The sequence below is a fragment of the Oncorhynchus mykiss genome, chromosome 12 (genome assembly GCF_013265735.2).
Source record: "Oncorhynchus mykiss isolate Arlee chromosome 12, USDA_OmykA_1.1, whole genome shotgun sequence".
In the NCBI taxonomy this organism is placed as follows: domain Eukaryota; kingdom Metazoa; phylum Chordata; class Actinopteri; order Salmoniformes; family Salmonidae; genus Oncorhynchus; species Oncorhynchus mykiss.
In genome coordinates, this window is record NC_048576.1 from 68,266,633 (window position 1) to 68,292,801 (window position 26,169).

A 26,169-nucleotide genomic window follows, 5' to 3' on the forward strand; every position below is an offset into this window, starting at 1 on the left:
ATTCTAGCGCCACACAACAGTTCAAGGTGATATCGACATGTGCTGTCAAATATTCGAGTCTAGACAATGGGAAGTGCAAATGATGTACCATCGCAACACCAAAGGTTGATATCAGCAGACTAACCAAAATGGTATAATTTGCAAAGGGTGGGTGTAAACAGGCGTAGGTGTAAATATATAATATATAGCCTCACATTTTACAAACACTCTTTGAAACAATTTCCTTTACCCATTTTTAATTAAGTCTGCTTGTGGTGGCCGAGGCATATGTTATTTTTTTTATGAAGCAGACTTTATTTGACTGGAATAGTGTCTAGTCTAGTAACTGTTGTTGGCATTTATGCAATAATGCTTGAGAACCCGGGAATTATTGTGTGACAACTCGCGACAATGGCTGTACTGAGGTCCGAGGCGGAGCAACGTTTTTTATGGAGGCAGAATTGATTTGACTGGAAAATTATTGTAACGCTCAGTGGTCTAGTCTGGTATCTGTTGTTTCACCGTTGATTTTGCTGCCACCTGTTGACTGTTGCATTTACCGCACAATTACGTTTGTGACGTGTATCAAATACGCCATAAGTGATCGTGTTCGTATGGAACGCCTTCCATATGTTTGAAACAGATCAGACATTTGACCATCCATTCAGTCATCACGTTGGCGTTGTTGGTGGTCGAAAATGTATTAATCTGCATTTTCTTGCAATGTAATTGCATCATAATTTTTTGGGGTGATACATCCGGTGATAATATGGAGAAGAAAGAAGTTGAGGTAGGCTTTGTTTTTCAGATTTGTTTTATATCACACATTTTGAAAGGCAAGATAAGTCTTGCCATCTGCCAAAGTCAGGAATAGTGAGTAGTTGGGTAAAGGTGATCACCAAGGTGACATTATGCATAGAGGACTTTCTGAAGAGATTCCAGGGTCAGAGGTCAAAGGTTATATAACCTTTTGATAAATAATGTAGGCTAATTAATGAGAGTCTGAGGAAAGTGATATGTAAAATCTCAGTCACAGGACACTGAAGCAGAGAGAGAGATGCAGGAGGCTGATCCAGAATCAGCCGGCCCATCTCAGTCACAGGAGACTGAAGCAGAAAGAGAGATGGAGGATGCGGATACAGAGTCAGCCGGCCCATCTCAGTCACAGGAGACTGAAGCAGAGAGAGAGATGCAGGAGGCTGATCCAGAGTCAGCCGGCTCATCTCAGTCACAGGAGACTGAAGCAGAGAGAGAGATGCAGGAGGCTGATCCAGAGTCAGCCGGCCCATCTCAGTCACAGGAGACTGAAGAAGAGAGAGAGATGCAGAAGGGTGATCAGGACTTAGCCGGCCCATCTAACACATGGGAGCCACATCAGACTTTTCATTGCAACCTATCCTTGGCCCAGAGAAGCTCCTCCTCAGAACTCAAATTCTTAGGGGAGGAGATGACTGAGAAGTAGGTTGCTCTTTGTCTTCCCCATACTTGCCTCCTATTCTCTATACTGTATGTTCTGCAACCGGCAAAGAACCAATCAGAAGGTGTATTTGTAGTGTACATGTACAGTACCAGTCAAAAGTTTGGACACACCTACACATTCCAGGGTGTTTCTTTATATTTTTTTCTACATTGTAGAATAGTAGTGAAGACATAAAAACTATGAAACTATGAAAGTTCTGTAGAGGTCAAGGGTTAGATAGTTTTAATAATTAACAGTACTCATCTATTTTACTCCTTTTGCAGGCAATGGATTCGTTTTACTGAGAATATGCATGAAAGGGTGAGTTAGTGTTAGCTCTGGAATTTCTAACATCAAGGAAACTGTAAAATAGACTTTGAGTGCATCCCAAATTGTGTCATTTTCCATAGTGCCCTACTTTTTACCAGAACCCTATGGGCCCTATATAGGGAAAAGGGTGCCATTTGGGACACAGCCTAGATCAGGGATGGGCAACTGGCGGCCGCGGATCTCCTTGTGTAGGCCCGCGGATCCATTTTGTTTTGTAACTGTCGTGGTCTCAACTTACTGTTGACAGTTAGTACAGTAGAATACACAAAGTGCAACTTAAAGATGTGGTTTTGCATCAGCAATGTTCCTCTTGCTATGTCAGTCACTGACAGTCACTCAATTAGCCCATGTTAGCTAAAACATTTTTGGGGGGCTAAATTAATCTAGTGGACATCTATCTAAACTTGTGGTAATCGTGGTTGAATTGCTGTGGGGGAGTTTCTCTCTGTCCCATAGCAAAATGAGAAGAATTGCATGAAAGTAGTTCTAAAATGTCAAAATGTTCTCTCTGCCGCAGGGCAAAATGTGTAGAAATTAGGCCTCCCGAGTGGCGCAGTGGTCTAAACCACTAGATATTCTGGGTTTGAGTCCTGGCTTTGTCGCAGCCGGCCACGAGCAGGGGACCCATGGGTCGGCGCACAATTGGCCCAGCGTCATCTTGGTTAGGGGAGGGTTTGGCCGGCAGGGATGTCCTTGTCCCATTGCAAACTAGCGACTCATGTGGCGGGCTGGGCGCAGTGCAAGCTGTCACGGTCACCAGGTGCACGGTGTTTCCTCCGACACATTGTTGCGGCTGGCTTCCAGGTTAAGTGAGCATTGTGTCAAGAAGCAGTGCGGCTTGGTTGGGTTGTGTTTTGGAGGACGCACTGTGGCCCCTCATGATGATTTCAGATTTTTTTGTTGCCCCACCCCCATAAAAGTTGCCCATCCCTGGCCTAGATATTCAAAACCTCAGTAAATGTACCAGGAGCTGGCGAGTCAGCACTTTGAGTCTAGACAATGAGAACCTGGTGAAGAAGCTTTATATCTCAAAAACAAGGTGGGAGGAAGTTGAATAGAATAACTTTATTTAATCAATTAAGTTGTGTCATTTGGATTAGGTAATAAATACATACGCCAAACAGCACAATGTAGACAGACGGTGGATTTAAGTGAATGTTAGATCTTGTTCGATTTTATAACAATCTTTCCCGGCTGTTCTTTTACATTACAGTTCACCATATTTGAGGCTCATGCTAAGTGCAAGAACATCCTGTCATGGGTGAAGAAGGCCTCTTCAACTGAGGTGGTCCCTGCCCTTGATCTCAGCATGGATTTGCCCTGGACACCATCATCATCATCAACTTCCTCCTCCTGGTCTTCAGTCGTAATCAATGTAGCAGATCTGGGAGCGGCCTCCACATGCCGCAGCATCAGATTCAGCCTTGGGCCAAGTCATGGGCCAAGCGAGGTCGCCAACCCTATAACTGGTGCCAGCACACGGAACCAAACTCCCTTCCCCTCCCCCATTTTGTATGTATGAGCATATTCCTCCCCATAATGGTTGAAACAGTTATTTCCTTTCCTTGTGTATAAATAATGACTTCTCTAAGAATGTTTTATTTCCACTGAATACACATGTGGGATCTTAAGTTTGCTACAGCAGGAAAATAATTCTGCAGCAACAGGAAATGTAGATTATTTTGCTTCTTTTAAATTATGTTAGCAGTGTTTGTGTTCAGAAAGGTTTGTTATTGTCATTGTTACCATATTTCTGTTGTGGGGCCTTCTTCAGCTCAGAGGAGTCTTTGGGAAATGAGGAAGAGGATGACAACCTAAGAAGATATTCCTCCGCATCTGAGGACAGAGATAGAGAGGATTGGGACAGACCCCGCTCAGACCCCCTGAGGTCTGTGTTTGGACTGTCTCACAGCTTTATCTTCAGTCAGGTTCACAGAGACGCCCACAGGTCCCTGAGTGAGGTCATACTGCCGTCCATCCAGAGGAGACCGAAGAAGATGAGGCCTATTATTCTGTCTGCGGACACCAGGCTGATCATGGCCATTGTGGAGATCATCATCAAGCAGATAAATGCAAGACTAGCCCAGATTGTGCTGAAAGGATGTGCCAGTCAGGGAGCTGAAGCTCCTTCGACCAGCATCAGCTCACTGAGCAGTCAATTTGCTGAGCAGATGCTGAGGATAATCACAACCACAATGAATGGCCATATCATGGGACAGATGGCGCTCACTCGGCTGTCTGGAAAGTCCCCTCTGGAGATCGAGAGCAGGCTTGAGACAGAGCTAGGGCCACTGGCAGGTCAGGTCATTGTTGCAACCATCAGCAGCATCCAGAGGGCGAAGAGCGATGCTCAGACAGGACATGAGGTTCGGGTGTCCTCACCTTGCACCTACTTCCTGTCAGCTGTGTCGGCTGAGGTGCAGAGTCTGGTGGTCCAGAGATCAGGGACCAGGATGTCAGCCAGACAGTCAGGCAGCAACCACCTGCTGAACCTGTCTCAGGCGAAGATCACCAGGGCCGTCGAGTTGAAAATGGCTGAAATGTACCGCGGATCCCTGTGGGATTGGTCCCTGACAGAACAGAATATCCAGCCAGGTCATGGCAGAATCACTGCCATGTCCAGTGATTTGGTGGATTTGGTGGTCGATGATACCCTGGATGCCCTTGGATATCTAGAGAACCAGGCATTATCCGGGCCCCAGAGCGTTGGCTACCGGAACGGGATTGAAGGCCTCGACATTGATGGTGTGGCAAGGGACATGGTCCGGAAAGCTGCAGTCAAACTCAAGACATCCATGTCTGAGCTTGAGCTGGAGGTGGGATCCAGATCCTCACAGGGCAGCAGTGGTCCCTCGAACCACTCACTTCTGTCTCGCTCCCACTCCGACCCGAGGATGCTCCGTGTCTGGTCAGCAGTGGGAGTCAGAACTGTCCTGCAAGTGTTAAAAACAGAGCTTGACAGCAACTCAGACGAGTCCTTTGATCAGCTCCAGATGGCTAGAAACCTTCTAGCACGTCTAGCGTCGGGTGTCAAGAGCATCGACAATCTGGAAATTGGTGAGATGCTCCGGGGCACCTCAGCAATCATGGAGCCGGAGGCTGTGAGAGAACACCCAGAAATATCTTCCACTGCCATCTACCAGTCCCTGCTCATTGATTGTCCTTTCCCACCATCAGAGAGGGTTCAGGAAACAATTATCCTAAGCCATCCACTCACTGCACAGGACGTGACCACACAGAGGAAAAAGCAGCATTCTCCTGACCTTCAGACCGACAGCCTAATGGCAGAATACCCTGCCAAGGCACAACGGGTAGTGACTCAGGTCATAAGAGATTCTCCTTTAACCGTGGACATCCTGTCAGCCCACGTCTCCTCAAAGAAAATTGCTGAGGCCTCAACTCACGTTCTTGAGTCCCTTCTAGTGGACTTAAACGAGGCAGTTGAGGTGAGTAGGGCAGAGCGGAGCAAGTTCTGGGAACAGGTCCAGTTATCCTCCCAGAAACTTTACAGCACAGCTGTGGACAAGCTGAAGAGTTTGTACACTGGTTGCCTCCTCAACAACGAGCAAGACCACCAGGATACCCATGTAACCGCTGACAAAATCCAGGACATGGAAGTGTCTACCAACAATGACTTTAAAGACCCAACAGTTGCAGTCAGCCAGGAGTCAGTCCAACGCAGCGCCAAGAAGATCCTCACAAAGGTTCTGAATGTGATCAAAGCCGGAGTAGCTGGCTCAGAGCACTCATCTGTGGGCGAGCAGATGACCGAAAAGTGCCAAGTTGCCACAGAGATGTTGGACTCCATTCTGAACAGACTAGAAGATGATGAGCCTGATGTGGGTGAAGAGGATCATCTTCATGTGATGTCTGTCCGTGACATCTACGAGGATGTCTCATCTAAAACCTCTCAGGTTTGTATGGTGATGAGTAGCCAGGCGATGGACGCGTTGACCGATGATGTGTCTGCCGCGACCTATGTGCATGGTAAGTGAAATGAACACTTTTCATTTATTTTATTTTCTAATATGCAATAAATTGATTAGCTCCTGTTGAATGTAGGATTCACTCATTTTGAGCTTAATAGTTGAATTGCAATTGTGTTCATTGGATTTTCATGATTGTGTATTATTGTAAAATATGCACAACATAATCCTGAGCTTAATTATTTTATCTCTTCTGCCCCCAGATATTGTGTACAGGTCAGAGAGTTGTCTCTCTCAGGCCACAAGTACCCACAGGTCAGGCACTAGCCAGGCCTCCAGTGACCTTGTTGTTGAGTACATGTCTGAGCGCCATGCCAACTGCCTTGACACCGCATTGCCTGTAAGGTGCACTTCTACAGCTGTTGGCGATACAGAGACTTGTCATGTCCCCTCTGCCAGAGTGAAGAAGAAGAGTCAGGGCCGGAGGTTCAGTTGCTGCCCAAAGTTGCCAACGGTCAGGATCAAGGTATGGAGCTCCATGTTTGGTGTTTTTCCCCTTCATTACAGCTGAAATAGAATCCAAAGCTAATGGGGTCAGAGTGAGACATTGTGGGGCGTCTAATGGAAGGATGAATTTACTCTGCAACAGGTGTTCAAGGGCAGAGTGGAACCAGAGAGCCACCCCGCTCAAAAGGAGCTGCCTTCGCAGCGTTTCAGCACCTCTCGAGTTGCGCTGCGTAAGCGACACACAATGATGATCGTTTTATTTTGATGCATTGCCAAGATGTGGCCAGTGGTTAGAGTGAATGCAGCTTTACTGAGTTTAATGCTGAGGTTTATTCATCTCTGGTCCCATAACGCTTTCTCTGATCAAGGCCACTGAGTTTGACGAGCTGTCAGGCATACATTGTAGCGACTCTTACATTTCCCAAAGTCAAAATGATAGATGCTGTCATTTTGATGTATTACCTTTTGTCTGGTTGGTTTAGACTGTGGTCAGAGAGAATGAAAGTACATTTGTCATGTTCAATTCTGATCCTGTAATGTTCTCTTATCACAGATGATGATCATGCTGTCCCATTCATTCCCCAACTTGAGGACGACCTGCCACCAGCACCTGCACAGGAGTCCCGTAAACGTCCCCTGTTTGTGAGAATGTTCCGGGCCATTTCCAGGGCCATCTCAAAGCCATTCAAGGGCTGTGCTTTTTGCAAGAATAATTAGGAAAGGGTTAGCCATCAACATCTAATAAACATTAGCAGCATTGATTTGTGTGTCTGCAGTCAAATTTAATAGACTCTATTGACATGGCATTTTAGCAGACACTTATCCAGAGCAACTAGGGTTGGGTGCCTAAGTCAGTTTGAAGATACAAACCAGTGACCTTTTGGTTATTGGCCCAACACTCTTAACCACTAGGCTACCTGCCACTGCATGGGTTTTACCATGTTGCTTATTCTTTTTTGATTCCTTCCTATCTGCAAAGAGGTTGACCCAACTGAACATTTCACACCAGATTTCTATGTTCCATTTGCTGTTTTAAGTACATGATTTCAATATATGTAATATACTTGCAAACTGAGAAGGCATTTCACACCAGATTTGTTTGTATTGACCTTGGTGAAAATGTGTTTATATGACATTGCAGCACAATATTAATATAATAAGTGCCTTTTTCAACACATTTTGATGCATACATTTCCAGGGGGGGGGGGGGGGGGGGGGGGGTATGGTTTGTGGCCCATTATATTCTATACAGCTCTTCGGGAGAGGTTGCCATGGTCAAAGTAGAGCTATTATCATCCTGCTGATCATACCGTATTTGGAATGAAGAAGGGTCCATTAATAGGGGCTAGGGTCAGCCTGAAACTGAGAGGTATCTGTTGGTTGGGGGCCAAGGGTGGGCTTGAAAATGGGCCACTGACAGATGCTATTTAGAGCTTCTGCTTTCCCATAGCTCCTTCTGTCAATTTACATAATCCCTCTGTCTCTCTTGCACCCCTTTGATAGTTTGATTTGTGATCACCTCTGTAAATCTCTTGTATTTTTTTACAAAATAATTATCTCAACTATGGTCTATGAATGTAGGGGTACCAGGAGGGAAATGTAAGAGAATACAGATGTGTATTTGAAAATATAGGAAAGTTCCCAATTCCAATACTGTATATGAAGATGATATGTTCCCATTATGCATAATTGTTATGCTTTTTCTATGCATAGTCTTTTATCTTTATTTTGTATCATTTGTATCTGTCTCTTGCCTGTCTCTCACATACTTTCACACATACCCAATGATTACACTAATATGTACACTCTCAAAGAAAACATAAATAAATACAGATTGATGAGATAGTTAGGAACATTACATTCAAAATATATTTAAACTTTTTGTCAAAGGCAATAGCTAATATATTTCTACAACCCATGGAGAACAAGGCGCAAGTATTTTTGTGAGACCGTTTGTTTGTAAAGAGAGAAAAAAAATACAATTTATTCCGAGTTCAGGGGGTCAAGAAAAAGGAATCACGTGATAGTGAATGTTGCACTAAGCCTGCGCTCAACCACTGATTAATAAAACACCTACACCGTTGGAGCGTTGCGTGGGCTATGAGTTCTTCTCTGTGCACATACTTTGCAACTTTGTGAAATAGTGCAGCCACGCGTTGACTTTGCTCACAACTAACACAGCGTTGCAGCCAGCCCATGTGGAAAACATTGGGCGCATGAGGCATGTTATTGTAAAAGGCTAGCTAGCACATCTATGGGTCTACTGAATCTTGCTAAATTCTAGTGTATCCTGAGACAATTTACAATTCGTTTCATATGCTAAGGTATAAACGATAAACATGGACAAAGTCGGTATACACTCTAGAAAGGGGAGAGAGACGACGAAGAGAGTCTCTGAACCAGAGCCTGACTACGAGGAAGAAGTATTAAAAAGACACAAAAACGCCCAAGCAGTGACTGTTTTAGGCGAAGAAGATGCATCTGTAAAACTTCTTGAATATCTTGTTTTTGGTGCTGAAGATGATCTTGTGGAAAGGCTCGTGGAGGTAGGAATTCATTAGTTACATCTAGGGTGTATTCATAATGCCGGTTCTGTAGCTTAACGTTTCGTCTGTTACAAAACGTTTTGCAACAACTCCAAACGCTCTTTAACGTGACGTAAAATCTGTTGGGTTCTTAAACGGAAGTTGTAGTTCATTTTAATTTTACGGTTGCCATTCCAATCCGAAAAGTCGGCGTAATGAATACACCCCTGATTCCATACAGAATGACCCTGCCTGCCAAGTTTTTCAGTGGATTATGTTGTCACATTGTCAGCATAGTATAGATGTAAATCCCAATATTGATGAATAGTTAGTTACAACCAGGTACTAGACTAATAATCTCCAGTGTCATATCCGTCAGTCACATATCATTTACTTTTTAGTTTCATTGCAGTCAGTTTTTATCAAATACATTTCTTGTCAACAGGACAGGGAGGATGGTGGTGCCACACTTCTGGCTGATGACGATTCCAGCGAATCCGATGTAGAGAATGAAGCACGGCTGACAGTTCAGACAACCAGGACAGCAGTGTGGGAGGATGATGATGATGATCTGGAGGAAGAGTTAGTACCTGGGACTGCAACGACGATGTCTTATTGTTTCTTTTCAGCATCATCATGTGCAATGCTTCTCACTTCATGTTACTGCATTAGCTGTAGTCATGTAATCCTATTGTCAATTACATTGATATGTGAATCAAACATTGCTTGTAAGAGCAGTTACCAGTGATATGCATCTTTTCTCTTTTGAAGATGAATTGAAATGTATACATGGGCTCCAGTATGATACAGAAAGTAGTGCTTGACTTGGACTGAAATAGGTTCCGGTACTCATTTTGGGTGCCGATACTGTTTTATATTTAGGTGCAGGAGCGCCACAATACCTTTGAGCTAATATTCTATAAGATGAACAGGAGCTCAAGCAGTAGAACATTTGAGGTGCTGGTCCTCTGCTCCGGTGAGCTCCTACCCCAGTCAAGCACTCACTTGCAGGAATGACACGTTTTAGTTTGCAACGATTTGGTTTGATGAGAAGAACAAATCAATGGGATAAGATTTGGTGCTACAACATTTGTTGCATTAACACATTCATTTTCCATTCTAAATTCAAATCTGCTGATGGAGCTCATGGGCTGGGCCTCTCTGAGCTGGATCTGTTCGAGCTGACCTGTGTGTGTGTGTGTGTAAATGTCTATGGTGTATTTTGTCACCTGAGCTGAGCCATAAGGAAGTCTAGTGGGCATCTACCAACCCACTATCAGATTAGTTTTTTTTTTTGCGTAGACAGATTGACAGAAGTGGTAGCAGGTGAATGTTGAACTTTTGTTAAGCCTCGATCACACCTACAGAGTCATTGAGTATCTTACGCATTTGAACCGGGAACTGATTCGTATCGGTGAGCGGTTACATCCCTAGCAGTTAACGTCACTATGTTTATTCTTCCATGACCTTTCTCTCCCATTTCTTAAGAGTGGACATGACACACCGGTTCCGTAGAGACCTGACCAAGAGTGACGCAGAGGCCAAGATGTCCAAACAGAAGTTACAGCAGAGGATGAAAGAACAGTAAGTGGATGTTAGTAACACAGCCATGGAGTAAATACCACTGGGATCTGGTGGTTCAAACTCACACTTCCAACACATTTTTGCCAGGTTCCAAAAAGCAATGGGTGGAATGCCGTCCTGGGCAGAGTCAAAAGTCAGGAAAAATAATAAGAAAAAAGGTAAACTCACATTTTGGTAATCAACATCTATGGTCCATGTAATATGTTATGAGAGATGCCCCTCACTTGTTATGGGATTTTTATCAATAATGACTAAATGAGGTATACTGCACTATAACTGGCAAGAATTCTATCCTGTCTTTCTTGTAGTATTAAATAATGTTTGTTCATTAGGAAGGGGTTATATGGCATGTACCTAGGAAGAAAGGAAAGTATGTGGAGATAAGAGAGGACAGGGAGAGCTCCTCCAGAGTTATGGTGTCTGGGGGAGCCTGGAACTGTCAGCTGAGGGGTTATAAACTGTGGTTAGACTCATGTATGTATGTGTGTAGTTTAGGATGGTATAAGAAGGAATGTATTTGTGAAAATTTGAGAGCTCTCGCAAATAAATTGGGATCTGATCAATTGTGAGCTGGGAATTCTGTCTGTTTTATTTAAGACCAGAACTTTACAAACTCTGGGTATCAGACAGATAAATATAATTGGAATTTATGAACACTGATTAAATAATTACATGACACTACTATATAATGATGAGAGGGTATATAGCAGGGTTCCCCCAACTGACTGCCGCGGGCCAAATATTGGTGATTTTATTTCGCCCTTCAAGTTTTCTGAAGTTATTAAAAAAAATATATATATATATATATGTTTTTAACATAAGACTGTAAAAACACCAAGTCAGCTCCAAGTGATTTCATTTTGGAAATCTGTTCCAAAGTATTCCCACCCATAAAAGATTCACACTAAGTGTACAAAACATTATGAACACCTACTCTTTTCATGGTATAGACTGTTTGAAATGATTGCTTTAATAACATTGTATATATGTTTGGGCTTCTTGCGGTCAATTTGAAGTCTACAAATGATTTGTAATTATGTTCCGGCCCCCTGACCATCCGCTCAAGAAAAAATTGGCACGCTGCTGAATCTAGTTTATGATCCCTGGTGTATATAGTATACATTTGTGTCTTTTCAATGAAAGATGTGTATATTTTCAAAAACTAAAGATGACTCTGATGATGAAGATGAGGATGGAGATGACCTGATGAGGAAGACGGGCAACTTTGTTGGCTCATCTGACAGTCTTCCCAAAGGAATCATACGGGTGAGTTCTGTTCTCCTATCATCTCGCCACTACTAAATTTGAGATTAAGTTGGAGTAAAACAACCAGCTCTCTCTCTGAGTGCAAATGGGGACTCTAACCAGAGTTCTTTAGAGATTTGGGAGTTATAAAACCATGACATTTTCCAGTATTAGATCATGTGGTTTTCGCAACCGATATCACAATAGTGGGCTCCGGAGTGGCGCAGCGGTCTAAGGCACTGCATCTCAGTTCAAGAAGTGTCACTGCAGTCCCTGGTTCGAATCCAGGCTGTATCACATCCGGCCGTGATTGGGTGTCCCATAGGGCGCCGCACATTTGGCCCAGTGTTGTTCAGGTTTGGCCGGGGTAGGCCATCATTGTAAATAAGAATTTGTTCTTAACTGACATCCATAGTTAAATAAAATAGAGTATTTTCAACGTCATGTTTACATGTGATACTACATTTTATGCTGGATGTATTTAACTCTCTTGCAGATGAAGAAGTGCCTACACGCCAACAACGACCGGCCGTCTGAGGACCGGCTGACCACGGTGCAGTTCCACCCCTCCGCCCAGGTTGTCATGACAGCAGGGCTCGACCAGTCCATCTCTCTGTTCCAGGTATTCATTTTACTCGTCAGCTTCAGTCTTCTCTCAGGCATTCTTGTGGCTGTCATCGTGAGACATAGTATAGGGAACGTCATAAACGGGCCAGTTGGGACTATATGCTTTTAATAATATCCTCCAGGTCTTTTGTTTGACCATACAAACTATACACCCCAAAAAAATACAAACTCTCAATGGACTACCAAAGTAGCCACCCTTTGCCTTGATGACAGCTTTGCACACTAACAGACAAGTTTGTAATGAATTACCTTCCACCTCACTCTAAATGTCCCTCCTTCCTCTCCAGGTTGATGGGAAGACCAACGCTAAGATTCAGAGTATTCACCTGGAGAAGTTCCCGGTGCACAAGGCCCAGTTCAGCGTGGACGGGGAGCAGGTGGTGGCCACCAGTTTCAGGAACAAGCTGTTTTACATCTACGACATGATGGAGGGCAAGGTCATCCCAGTCCACACTGTCAGAGGTGAGGAGGAGGAAGCAAAGAGGAGTCACTAGAACCCCAAGGCTGTTAGGTAGTAATCTAACCCGTTGGCTGTTAGGTAGTAATCTAACCCGTTGGCTGTTAGGTAGTAATCTAACCCGTTGGCTGTTAGGTAGTAATCTAACCCGTTGGCTGTTAGGTAGTAATCTAACCCGTTGGCTGTTAGGTAGGGACATAGCCTTTTATTACTAGGCTTGGGGGGTATTGAGATTGTCAATCCTTCATACCGACCTTGTGCCATCCCAGGATATAAGGCAATACTGGCACTGAACACAAACCCCACTGAGCCTCTGTAAACCGAAGGTTAGCAATGCTAACAAGTACATGTCTAATTTTATACAGTCTCTGACCTAAGTTATTCGCAGGACAGACACAGCTCAAAGTTATACAAAAAACAAAAAAAACACTACTCACAATTTGCTGCACACACAAAACAAATATTAGATGGCAATGCTCTTGATCCAGGAGGGCATTCTTTGCTGTTACCAAGAGAAGCTTGTTTTTTGCAAGAAGCTAACCAGCTATATAACTACTGTAAGTGAGCAAACTAAATGCACAACTGCAGAGTATTTAGCACATTTTAAACGGTTCAATTAATAGTTATAAGATATATTTTAATGCAATTTAATGGCGCCGGATATATATTTTATATTTGAGATTCTTCGAAATAGTCACCCTTTGTCTTGATGACAGCTTTGCACACTCTTGGCATTCTCTCAACCAGCTTTGTGAGGTAGTCACCTAGAATGCATTTCAATTAACAGGTGTGCCTTGTTAAATGTTAATTTGTGGAATTTCTTTCCTTAATCCGTTTGAGCCAATCAGTTGTGTTGTGACAAGGTAGGGGTTGTATACAGAAGAGACCTATTTGGTAAAAGACCAAGTCCATATTATGGCAAGAATAATCAAAGAGAAATGACAGTTCATCATTACTTTAAGACATGAAGGTTAGTCAATCCAGAAAATGTCAAGAACTTTGAAAGTTTCTTCAAGTGCAGTCGCAAAAGCCATCAAGCGCTATGATGAAACTGGCTCTCATGCGGACCACCACAGGAAAGGAAGACCCAGTGTTACCTCTGCTGCAGAGGATAAGTTCATTAGAGTTAACTGCGCCTTAGATTGCAGCCCAAATAAATTATACCTCACAGAGTTCAAGTAACAGACACATCTCAACAACAACTGTTCAGAGGAGACTGCGTTGAGTCAGGCCTTCATGGTTGAATTGCTGCAATGAAACCGCTAGACTTGCTTGGGCCAAGAAACACGAGCAATGGACATTACACCGGATAAAATCTGTACTTTGGTCTGATGAGTCCAAATTTGAGATTATTGGTTCCAACCGCTGTGTCTTTGAGTCAGAGTAGGTGAACGGATGATCTCCGCATGTGTAGTTCCCACCGTGAAGCATGGAGGTGGTGGTGTGGTAGTGCTTTGCTGGTGATGCTGTCAGTGATTTATTTAGAATTCAAGGCATACTTAACCAGCATGGCTACCACAGCATTCTGCAGTGATACGCCATCCCCATCTGGTTTGCGCTTAGTGGGACTATCATTTGTTTTTCAACAGGACAATGACCTAACACACCTCCAGGCTGTGTAAGGGCTATTTGACCAAGAAGGAGAGTGATGGAGTGCTGCATCAGATGACCTGGCCTCCACAATCACCCGACCTCAACCCAATTGAGATGGTTTGGGATGATTTGGACTGTAGAGCGAAGGAAAAGCAGCCAACAAGTGCTCAGCATATGTGGTAACTCCATCAATACTGTTGGAAAATCATTCCAGGTGAAGCTGGTTGAGAGAATGCTAAAAGTGTGCAAAGCTGTCATCAAGGCAAAGGGTGGCTACTTTGAAGAATCAAAAATCTATTTTGATTTGTTTACAAATTTTGGGGTTCCTGCATGATTCCATATGTTATTTTATAGTTTTGATGTCTTCTCTATTCAACTATGATGAAAATAGTAAAAAAAAAAAATAAACCCTTGAATGAGTTGGTGTAAGTCGGGGTGCCTTGTAAGAATCCGACAGCGAGTGGATCAGTCCTATTAGCCAACGTGCAATTATTGGATAATAAACTCAGATCTAGACTATCCTACCAACGGGACATTAAAAACTGTAATATCTTGTGTTTCACAAGTCGTGGCTGAACAACGGCATGGATAACATACAGCTGGCTGGGTTTTCCGTGCAAGGGGTGGCAGTCTGTCTATTTGTCAATAACAGCTGGTGCACAAATTCTGATATTAACTAAGTCTCAAGGTTTAGTTCGCCTGAGGTAGAGTATCTCATGTTAAGCTTTAGACCACACTATTTAATTTAGCTGTCTATTTACCACTACAAACCGATGCTGGCACTAAGATCGCACTCAACGAGCTGTATAAGGCCATAAGCAAATAAGAAAATGCTTATCCAGAGGTGGCGCTACTAGTGGCCGGGGACTTTAATGCAGGGAAACTTAAATCCTTTTGACTTCATTTCTACTAGCATGTGCAACAAGAGGGTAAAAAAAAAAACTCTAGCCCATTTTTACACCACACACAGAGAGGCGTGTACAAAGCTCTCCCTCGCCCTCCATTTGGCAAATCTGACCATAATTCAATCCTCCAGATTCCTGCCTACAGGAATGCCTAATCGCTCAATACGGAAGTGGTCAGATGACGCAGATTCTAAGCGTCAGGACTGTTTTGATAGCACAGACTGGAATATGTTTTGGGATTCTTCTGATGGCATTGAGTACACAACATCAGTCACTGGCTTCATCAATAAGTGCATCGATGATGTCGTCCACACAGTAACCGTACGTACTGTGGCGGTTTCGGCGCCATGATCTGGTAAGGCAGGGTTTACACATACAAACACACACCACCAGTCCATGGGAAGGGTTAACACGGTTTATTTTTTCAGGTACCTGCAAGGTTCCTGATATACAAAACTCAATCAAAGTAAATACGTCGTCACCAGTGAAAGGTCCTCCACTCTTGGTCTTTGGGGTTCACTGCTTGTTGAAATCTCCAGTTCCATTATTCCGGTAAACCACTTCCTCCACCGTATGCTCAGTCTCTCCAATAGCCGCCTCCTCGTTCACCTGCCTGGGTCAAAGGAAAGACAAAGAAAGCAAACCCAGGGCGCGGTTAAGTAGAGGCCCATGATTGGATTTATCTGTCTGCCGTTTAGTCTCTAATTACAGCTGGAGACAGGTGTGGCTGTTCTACTGCAGTCTGTCAGTTTCCTCTGAGCTGTCCATGGTCCTGGCAGCCAGAAAACAAAGAAACCTTGCAGGCACATAACGTCCATCCACCACCCCTGAAACCGCTACAGTACATAAGCCAAGGATTACAGGCAACATCCGGACTGAGCTAAAGAGTAGAGCTGTCACTTTCAAGGAGTAGGATTCTAACCCAGACGTTTATAAGAAATCCTACTCTGCCCTACTCCGAACTATCAAACAGGCAAAAAGTCAATACAGGACTAAGATAGAATCTTACTACACTGGCTTCGACGCTCGTCGGATGTGGCAGGGCTTGCAAACTATTACGGACTACAAAGGGAAGCCCAGCCGCGAGCTGCCCAGTGACACAAGCGAACCAGACAAGCTAAATGACTTCTATGCGCGCTTCAAGACAAGCAACACTGAAGCACGCAAGAGAGCACCAGTTGTTCCGGACGACTGTGTGATCACGCTCTCCGCAGCTGATGTGAGTAAGACCTTTTTCTTTTCTTTTTGTTGTTTTTTTGTTTTGAATTTTACCTCTTTTTCTCCCCAATTTCGTGGTATCCAATTGTTTTAGTAGCTACTATCTTGTCTCATCGCTACAACTCCCGTACGGGCTCGGGAGAGACGAAGGTTGAAAGTCATGCGCCCTCCGATACACAACCCAACCAAGCCGCACTGCTTCTTAACACAGCGCGCATCCAACCCGGAAGCCAGCAGCACCAATGTGTCCAAGGATACACCGTGCACCTGGCAACCTATGTTAGCGCGCACTGCGCCCGGCCCGCCACAGGTGTCGCTGGTGCGCGATGAGACAAGGACATCCCTACCGGCCAAGCCCTCCCTAACCCCGACGACGCTAGGCCAATTGTGCGTCGCCCCACGGACCTCCCGGTTGCGGCCGGTTACGACAGAGCCTGGGCGCGAACCCAGAGTCTCTGATGGCACTGAGTAAGACCTTTAAACATGTCAACATTCACAAGGCCGCAGGGCCAGACGGATTACGAGGATGTGAACTCCGAGCATGCGCTGACCAACTGGCAAGTGTCTTCACTGATCTTTTCAACCAGTCCCTGACCAACATGTTTCAAGCAGGCCACCATAGTTCCTGTGCCCAAGAACACCAAGGTAACCTGCCTAAAATGACTACCGACCCCGTAGCACTCATGTCTGTAGCCATGCAGTGCTTTGAAAGGCTGGTCATGGCTCACATCAACAGCATCCTCCCAGATACCCTAGACCCACTCCAATTCACATACCATCCTAACAGATCCACGGATGATGCAATATCTGTTGCACTCCTCACTGCTCTTTCCCACCTGGACAAAAGTAATGTTAGAATGCTATTCATTGACTACAGCTCAGCGTTCAACACCATATTGCCCTCATCACTAAGCTAAGGACCCTGGGCCTAAACACCTCCCTCTGCAACTGGATCCTGGACTTCCTGACGGGCCTCCCCCAGGTGGTAAGGGTAGGTAACAACAGATCCGCCACGCTGATCCTCGAGGGGCGCGTGCTCAGTCCCCTCGTGTACTCCCTGTTCACCCATGACTGCATGGCCAAGCACGACTCCAACAACATCATTAAGTTTGCCGACGACACAACGTTGGTAGGCCTGATCACTGACAACGATGAGACAGCCTATAGAGAGGTCGCCAGAGACCTAGCAGTGTGGTGCCAGGATAACAACCTCTCCCTCAACGTGATCAAGACAAAGGAGATGATCGTGGACTACAGGAAAAGGAGGGGTTGAGTACGCCCCCATTCTTATCGACGGGGCTGTAGTGGAGCATGTTGAGAGCTTCAAGTTCCTTGGTGTCCACATCACCAACAAACTGTCATGGTCCAAACACACCAAGACAGAGGGCACGACAAAACCTATTCCCCCTCAGGAGACTGAAAAGATTTGGCATTGGTCCTCAGATCCTCAAAGTTTTACAGCCTCCTGGTATGGCAACTGCTCAGCCTCCGACCGCAAGGGACTACAAAGGGTAGTGTTTACGGCCCAGTACGTCACTGTAGCCAATCTTCCTGCCATCCAGGACCTTACCTGGGAGCATGAGCAGCAGTGTGCAGCGTTTTCCTTTCTGTTTTCCATGAGTTTGCTTACATCTCCAGCACCCGTGGAAAGTACCTGGATGTGTGTATGTTCTTCAGCTTTTGTACATATTACCTCGACAAACCTGGGCCCCGCACATTGACTCTGTACCGGTACCCCCTGTGTTTAGCCTCGTTAGTTATTTTATTGTTGCTCTTTAATTATTTTTTATTTTTCTATTTTATTTGTTGATTTGAGTGAACACTTTTTCTTAACTGCATTGTTGGTTAAGCGCTTGTAAGTAAGCAATTCACTGCAAGGTCTACTACACCTGTTGTATTCGGCGCATGTGACGAATAACATTTTATTTGATATCTAGCTGGCAAACATTTAGTTGTGTAACAAGGGGAAAGGGGGATAACTAGTCAGTTGTACAACTGAACGTATTCAACTGAAATGTGTCTTACGCATTTAACCCAACCCCTTTTAATTCCGAGAGGTGCGAGGTGCTGCCTTAATCGGCATCAGCGGCGCCTGGGGAACTGTGGGTTAACTGCCTTACTCAGGGGCAGAACGACAGATTTTTGCCTTGTCAGCTCAGGGATTCGATCCAGCAACCTTTCGGTTACTGGCCCAACTCTCCTACCTGCCAGGCTACCTGCCGCCCCTAGATCACCTGGCACGTGGTGCAAAACATTGAGTGACTCACAAGGCTCCAGTCTCTCGTTGGTGTGCTTGTAAACCAAACACCATGTGACTGGGAACTACCGGTAAGCTTCATAATGAAATATTATGTGACCGGGGGAAATGAAGAATGGGAACTGCTTTATCTCCTAACATATTGCTCAAACGGACTGCAGGTATTTACTTAAAAAGTAGCTACAAATATTAAAATGTATAAAAAATAAAGTTTCAACTGTATTGACGGTATTGAAAACCATCCCGTGGCTATTTCCAAATACCCTGTTATACGGTATACCGCCCAAGCCTAGTTGTTACCGAGCAAATTATTGTGTTCTGTGATTGGTTTAAAGATAAAATCACTGTATATTCTCAGCCAGACTGTTATTTTTTTAAATGGGTAGTGGGTGAGTGACTGGTTGTTTGATTGAGTGCAGTAACAAATATTGTTGTCCCTTAGGTCTGAGGGAACAGAGAGTGAAAGAGTTTGAAGTATCCCCTGATGGAGAATCCCTCCTTCTCACTGGCACCTCCGGATACCTCCACGTGTTAACAATGAAGGTAGGTGATTGTAGATGGCAAATACCTGGTATACCATGCATCCAAAATGGATCTAAACACAAGACTCCGTTTTGGATCCAGTGCATACATGCATTGCATAAATGTCTGTATATTCTCACTGTTGTTTTTTCAGACAAAGGAGGTAGTGAACAGCATGAAGATCAACGGAAACATCGCAGGAGTGGCTTTCTCCCATGACGGCAGCAAAGTCTTCACCAATTCTGGTGGGTTTTTACCCTGGTCTAAAAAGACACACAGCCTAGCATCCCAATCACATCCTAAAACCTTTTTTAGTTGATTTTAGTTAATTGCTGCAATATGTGACTTTTTGGGCGACTTGACCAAATTCACATAGAAATGTGAATTATAGATCTGTCATTCTCTTTGGAAGCAGTAGATTTGTTGCATGTGCGATATTTCTATGCTTTTACTTTTGGTTTTGTACAGCTTCAAACAATATTTTTGTTTATGGAAAATATATTTAACAGAGATGGTACAATGATTCTCAGTGGTCCTAGTCGGTCACCAAACATTTCTGTAAAAAAACAACAACGATAAATCCTTGTGTCCCTATTATTTTGTATTTGTTTTGTGCTGTTGGTGGTAGGTACACTTGATTCAGCAGCCCTAACACTGGGAAGGCAAAGTGTTCCCATTTTGAAAAATATCATGTGTCGGAAGGTAGAACTCCACTTACCCGGCAGGCCCAAAGATCAAATCAAGTGCACCTACCTCTGGCCAATCAGATAGCTCAGATCACTGTGTATGCACAGTTTCCTCAAGCCATAGACGGTAAAAAGAAGCCTCGAGCGCACAGCAAAGTTGATACTGAGATTTCAAAACTTTTAAAACCATGACTGTTTTTATCAGTAAGTTCATGTTGAAGTTGTTATTCAGCACTGTCAATACGCGTTCTCCCTACATCCACTCACACTGCAAGCAGTATAGCAAAGTGTTATTAGCGGTGTGCCTCTTTTTTTTTATATAGAGTAATATTTCACTAAGTGGCCATGAGATAAACAACATGAATTGGTGCATGAGGCAGAAATGAGTTTCACCACTGCTCTCTCCTTCCCCTCAGACTGACCATCAGATGCAGGTCATCAGTCCAGTAAAATAAATCAAAGCAAATGATTATGCTCACTCAGCTGTGCCTCAAGTAATACAGCAAATGATCTATTACCAGTGTGATCATATACCTACAATTTTGAAATATAATTTCAAAATGGTCTGAGAAGAACAACATTAGCAGGGCAATTCAAGCATAGCCAGTATGCAGTGATAAAGTATTGGGCATATTTTATTTTGACCTTTTATTTAACTAGGCAAGTCAGTTAAGAACAAATTCTTATTTTCAATGACGGCCTAGGAACAGTGGGTTAACTGCCTTGTTCAGAACGACAGATTTTTACCTTGTCTGCTCGGGGATTTGATCTGGCAACTTTTCGGTTACTAGTCCAACGATCTAACCACTAGGCTACCTGCCGCCCCAAAATATAGCCTAATTGCTACAGAACAGTTTTTAATAGGTTAATGGTTCAGGCTTTTGTTTTTTGTCATGTTTAAAAAATAAAATAAAAATCTGAGTGGTAGATCTTGGCTTGTATTTTGACTCAAGGTGACCACTGCCCTGGTGATCACTGCCCTGGTGATCACTGCTTGTTTTGTCACAAACTGAAATTAGGCGAACTATTAGCATTTTAGCAAAAAAGAAATGGCAGATTGAGTTCTGCATATTGCACCTTTAAAGCTGTACATGGGTACCTGTATGTACTAAGCCTTTTTTATGTTGCAGAGGAGGGTGAGGTGTATATATGGGACATGAGGAGCAGTAAATGCCTGAACAGGTTCACAGATGATGGCTGTGTGAGTGGGACCTCCATAGCTGCATCCAAGAACGGACAGTATCTGGCCTGCGGGTGAGTCAGCCATTTTGTTTTCAACATTTTCCCCGTCGTTTTGTGACATAAGGTTGTTGGTGGGTAGCTCATTTATTCATTCAACCATTTCCTTGCTGATATGATTCAGCAGCGATTGTGATCGAAACCATTGCAATGTTTGTGTATTGTCCTGTTTGTCTTGCTTCAGATGTCTTTTTTTGTTTGTTTTGATGTATGATTCTGCCACAAAACCTTCAGGATAGTTGGGTCGTTCCACCAATTAAGTGTCTTTTTTAAGAAGTGTACCAAATGTTAACATTCTGTCATAAAGAGCACGTTCAACTTAATAAAAAACATGTTTTCCCACTTTAAGCGTTTAAATAAAACAATTATAGTTAGTGCCAAATAAAGTAACAGGGTAGACGATTTCATCTTTAATCAGCCGTACATTTCCTCGTGACAGGGGGAATGGAATCTTGTTTTGTGCAACAGGAAGTGTTCATTAAATGCAAGCTTCACAAAAGAACATTAGGTAACATGTCTAGCCTGTCTATCCATGGGTAACAGGGTTGACATGTTATGCTCAATCCGCTCAGTTTTCCACCACAACACACGAGAAAATGTCCAAAAAGAGTAGAACCATCTCACCTGCTTTTATTCTGATTTGACTATTAGGTGTTCTATGTTTTTTTGGGGGGGGGATGATATTTTAAAAGGAATAGTTTCACTATATTAAAACGAGAATTCAGTTCAAGCATCATGGTTGATCTTAAAATGAAGGACAGATGTAAATGAATCACATTAAATAAATTATCTTCAGAAGGATAACAAAATAGTGTTGTAGAATGATGGTGAAACTTGAAGAAATGTTTGGGTTAAGTGGGTTAAAATCTTCCTAGAGGTGACACATGGTTGACGGAGGGACATGTCAAAATACAGAATTTTTGGCACGTAAGCAAGTCTTTATTCATATTAAAAAAAAAAAAGATTTATTGAAAACTCCATGTGGTCTAAATTAAAGGGCACCTAATATAACAGGCTTTTAAAATGTAATACTTGTGCACAATTTCTACTTAAAATATCAAAGGGATGCAAAAGGCACCCATTTTGTGGAAAAACCCAATTATATTTTTTCATATAGTATACCTGTAGCAGACAAGTTTTTCACATTCTTTTTCTACCGTTTCTATTATCTCAGGTCAGCGGCAGGTGTGGTGAACGTGTACTCCCAGGAGGAGTGTATGCGGCAGAACAACCCAAAGCCTCTGAAGGCCATCATGAACCTGGTGACCTCCGCCACCTCTCTCCGCTTCAACCCCACCTCCGAGATCCTGGCCATCGCCTCCAGAGCTGACGACGAGGCTGCCCGATTGGTCAGTCTCTCTCTCTCACACACACCTAATGTTGTCTTTGTCATCATTACAGCTACACCTGGTCTCTTGTAAAATAAGAGGTTTTATCGCAGCATGACTTGGGTAGTAATAAAGTTTGAATTGATTTAAAATGAAGTAAAACCATGTCACTCTTTCACTGTCATCAAGTGTCATGTGTCTACCCTTCTCATTTCAGGTTCATATCCCCAGCTTCACAGTGTTCTCCAACTTCCCCATGTTCCAGAGGAAAACCATATACAGAGCCCAGCGCCTGGACTTCTCCCCAAACAGCGGCTTCTTCTCCATGGCCAACAACAAGGGCCATGCCCCTCTCTTCAGGTGAGTCTCTTGTTTTTCCTTTTTTTTGTGTGTATATTTTTCTCAGACTGCAGAAAATAAAAACATCATCATTGATACAAATACATAACAAAATATCAGAATTATAATTTGGTTAATTTTTCTCAACTACATTTCAGGTTGTTGCATTACAAAAACTTTTGATGAAGAGCATCCCAAGCAGGCTCGTAATCAACATCAAGACACCAAGCTCCCTCAATACAACTACCATTGTCTTCAAGAAGATATTTTACAATGAAAAGGACTTGAATTGAGATATCGGTTATGCTTATTACATCTATGAAAGTGTCACAGCAAGATACCATGTCTTCGTCATCCTGTTTTTTTCCCCCCTTCAAATGTGTGTAATTACATTTTTTTTAAGTGTTCTGTTTTCAAAATGCACATCCTGTATATTTCTTTCTGTCTACTTTAGAGTTTTACAAATGTTTGTCTAATGGATAAAATAAAACTTAATTTCCTTGATACTTGGCTATTTTTTTTCTTTCTGTTTCTAGATATCTTGGCGAACAATAACATGATAGATTGACTATAATGCTTAAACTAGTATAGAAAAGCTGTCAAACTTGTATGCACTATAGCCCCATTAGTCTATTCTCTGTTGCCCTGAGAATCTGTTTGCTACCACTGTGAATTCCATCTTGACCAAAGCTGATAGTGTTAATTCTGCATTTTGTTGTTACAGCCTAAATTCTAAATGGATTTTTTTTTTCTCGCCAATCTACACACAATACCCCATAATGACAAAGTGAAAACATGTTTTTGAAATTTTTGCAAATGTATTAAATTAAATGCAGCAATATCTCATTTACAGAAGTACTCTGCCCAGAGCTGGACCTCTGACCAAACTGATGAAAAAAGTCAAGGGGTATGAATACTTTCTGAAGGAGCAGCCTATCTGACCCAGTTTATCAGCAGAACAAGACCAAGGCCAGAAAGGCACATCAGAAAGGGAAGCTAATATCAACCCTTACTTTGCATTCATGCTTACATTATGGCTCAAGAACAGTTTGCTTGATGGTGCTATTCGCACTGTGAAATTGCATGTTTTTTTGTTTTTTTTACTACACCGAAGGGACCTACCTCCCTGCTGAGCCACAGCTTTGAGAGAAACACCTACACATACACCTACAGACCTCAAATGAATGACAGTCACAGCACCATGTGTTACATACTTTAGATCCTCCTTTATGACGTCAGTCAGGATAGGCAGCATTCCAACACCTACATTTCTCATTAGTAAAAGCACTGTGTCCTCCCCAAGGCGCCGTTGTCGTTTGTATCTGCATTCAGCCAAATCATATCTCTCCTTGTGTTTAAGTGCGTTTTTATCACATTTATTGTTTTGGTCTGTCCTGAGGTATTTCTGTAATATAATAGGCTGGAGAAATGTCTTTATGATGAATGAACCTTAACACCAAACAAACAAAAGTGTTTTCCCCTGTAGTCCCCCTAATGCAGAAACTAACAAACTATAACGGGTGGGAAGTACTGAAACAAATAATGAGCCTCATCAGCATTTTAGTTTTTGTTCTCATGAGGGTGTCTTGAGAGTCAATAAGTATATTTGCCCTGCAGGTCAGACATGGAACATAGCTGCAATTGTGAAATGAATGGTAATTTGTGTAAATATAGGTTTAGGATCAACACAGATTCTGTCTATTCTCTGGTCTGTCTGACTAATTTACAGATTGCGATTTCAGCAGCAGGTTGCAGCTGTGTAGTTGATGAATCTCTGAAAATAATCACAAACTCCTTGATCTGTCTCTTATATATGTGCTAGTAGCAAAATGATCTACAGTATTTAGCAATATCTTCTTACACAGTATGTCTCTTTTTCACACGCATTTTAGAAATACAGTGCCTTTAAAAAGTATTCACACCCCTTGACTTTTTCCACATTTTGTTGTTACAAAGTGGGATTAAAAATGATTTAATTGTCATATTTTGTCAATGATCTACACAAAATATACTCTAACTGGCACAAAAATTCTACTTTTTTTATATTAATGGAAAATAAAATAATATATTTTGATTAGGTAAGTATTCAACCCCCTGAGTCGATGCATGTTAGAATCAACTTTGGCAGTGATTACAGCTCTGAGTCTTTCTGGGTAAGTCTCTAAGAGCTTTACAAAGCTTTACAAACCAGGATTGTACAATATTTGCACATTTATTATTTTAAAAATTATTCAAGCTCTGTCAAGTTGGTTGTTGATCATTGCTAGATAGCATTTTTTAAATCTTGCTATAGAAGATGTTCCTAATGTTTGGTATACTCAGTGTATATTTGGCCTTGTGTTTCAGGTTCCTGGTCTTCCTGAAAGGTGGATTTGTCTCCCAGTGTCTGTTGGAAAGCAGACTGAACCAGGTTCTCCTTTAGGACTTTGCCTGTGCTTAGCCCTATTATTTTTATTTTTATCCTTAAAAAAAAAACTCCCTACTCTCTGCCGATGACAAGCATACCCATAACATGATGCAGCCACCACCATGCTTGAAAATATGATGAGTGTGACTCAGTGATGCATTGTGTTGGATTTGCCCCAAACATAACACTTGGTATTCAGGACATAAAGTTCATTTCTGTGCTTCATTTTTTTACAGTATCACTTTAGTGCCTTATTGAAAACATGTTTTGGAATATTTGTATTCTGTACAGGCTTCCTTCTTTTCACTCTGTCATTTAGGTTAGTATTGTGGAGTAACCACAATGTTGTTGATCCATCCTCCAGTTTTCTCCTATTACAGCCATTTAACTCTGTAACTGCTTTAAATCACCATTGGTCTCATGGTCAAATCCTTCCTTCCTCTCTGTCAACTGAGTTAGGAAGGACACCTTTATCTTTGTTGTGACTGGGTGTATTGATACCGCATCCAAAGTGTAATTAATAACTTCACAGTGTTCAAAGGAAAATTCGACATCTTATTTTTTTTATACATTTGTTTTTACCCATCTTTGCAAACCATTGGAAAACCTCCCTGCTCGACTGAGAGACCTTACAGATAAATTGTATGTGTGGGGTACAGAGATGGTGTTAAACACCATTATTTCACCCAGTTAGTCCATGCAATTTATCTGACTAGTTCAGCAAATGTTTACTTCTGAAGTTATTTAGGCTTGCCATAACAAAGGAGTTTAATACTTATTGACTCATGACATTTCACCTTTCCATTTGTATTAATTTGTAAACATTTCTAAAAACATAATTCCACTTTGACATTATGGGGTCTTGTGTTAAGATCAGTGACACAACATGTAAATGTAATACATTTTCAATTCAGGCTGTAACAACGAAATGTGGAAAACATCAAGGGGTGTGAATACTTTGAGGGCACGGTAGTTGTTTCACTAACTCACCTGACTACTGTGCAAGCTGTTGTCAACCGTCACAACACACACCCAC

The 26,169-nt window shown here is 42.7% G+C and overlaps 2 protein-coding genes across 2 annotated transcripts; both read left to right on the forward strand.

Annotated features, from left to right (window-relative positions):
* The first annotated feature begins 63 nt into the window (after nt 1–63).
* LOC110538121 lies at nt 64–6,960 on the forward strand. Its single transcript, XM_021624722.2, has 7 exons — nt 64–1,437; nt 1,723–1,759; nt 2,982–3,280; nt 3,543–5,755; nt 5,958–6,220; nt 6,344–6,431; nt 6,755–6,960. The coding sequence occupies exons 1-7, from the start codon at nt 1,037–1,039 to the stop codon at nt 6,916–6,918; spliced, it is 3,465 nt and encodes a 1,154-aa protein (XP_021480397.2). The 5' UTR covers nt 64–1,036; the 3' UTR covers nt 6,919–6,960.
* A 1,313-nt stretch (nt 6,961–8,273) lies between these two features.
* On the forward strand, nt 8,274–23,232 carry LOC110538122 (U3 small nucleolar RNA-associated protein 18 homolog). Its single transcript, XM_021624723.2, has 13 exons — nt 8,274–8,747; nt 9,172–9,308; nt 10,215–10,310; nt 10,398–10,468; nt 11,479–11,576; nt 12,052–12,177; nt 12,470–12,644; nt 19,055–19,155; nt 19,289–19,379; nt 20,951–21,074; nt 22,234–22,408; nt 22,605–22,747; nt 22,885–23,232. The coding sequence occupies exons 1-13, from the start codon at nt 8,541–8,543 to the stop codon at nt 22,907–22,909; spliced, it is 1,569 nt and encodes a 522-aa protein (XP_021480398.2). The 5' UTR covers nt 8,274–8,540; the 3' UTR covers nt 22,910–23,232.
* The last annotated feature ends 2,937 nt before the right edge of the window (nt 23,233–26,169 follow it).

Coding starts and splice junctions, on each gene's coding strand:
- LOC110538121 (XM_021624722.2), top strand. CDS start 1,037: ATGCAGGAGGCTGATCCAGAATCAGCCGGCCCATCTCAGTCACAGGAG. Junction 1,760..2,981: donor CTGAGAATATGCATGAAAGG/GTGAGTTAGTGT, acceptor TTTACATTACAG/TTCACCATATTTGAGGCTCA. Junction 6,432..6,754: donor CACCTCTCGAGTTGCGCTGC/GTAAGCGACACA, acceptor CTCTTATCACAG/ATGATGATCATGCTGTCCCA.
- LOC110538122 (XM_021624723.2), top strand. CDS start 8,541: ATGGACAAAGTCGGTATACACTCTAGAAAGGGGAGAGAGACGACGAAG. Junction 10,311..10,397: donor CAGCAGAGGATGAAAGAACA/GTAAGTGGATGT, acceptor CATTTTTGCCAG/GTTCCAAAAAGCAATGGGTG. Junction 21,075..22,233: donor GGACAGTATCTGGCCTGCGG/GTGAGTCAGCCA, acceptor CTATTATCTCAG/GTCAGCGGCAGGTGTGGTGA.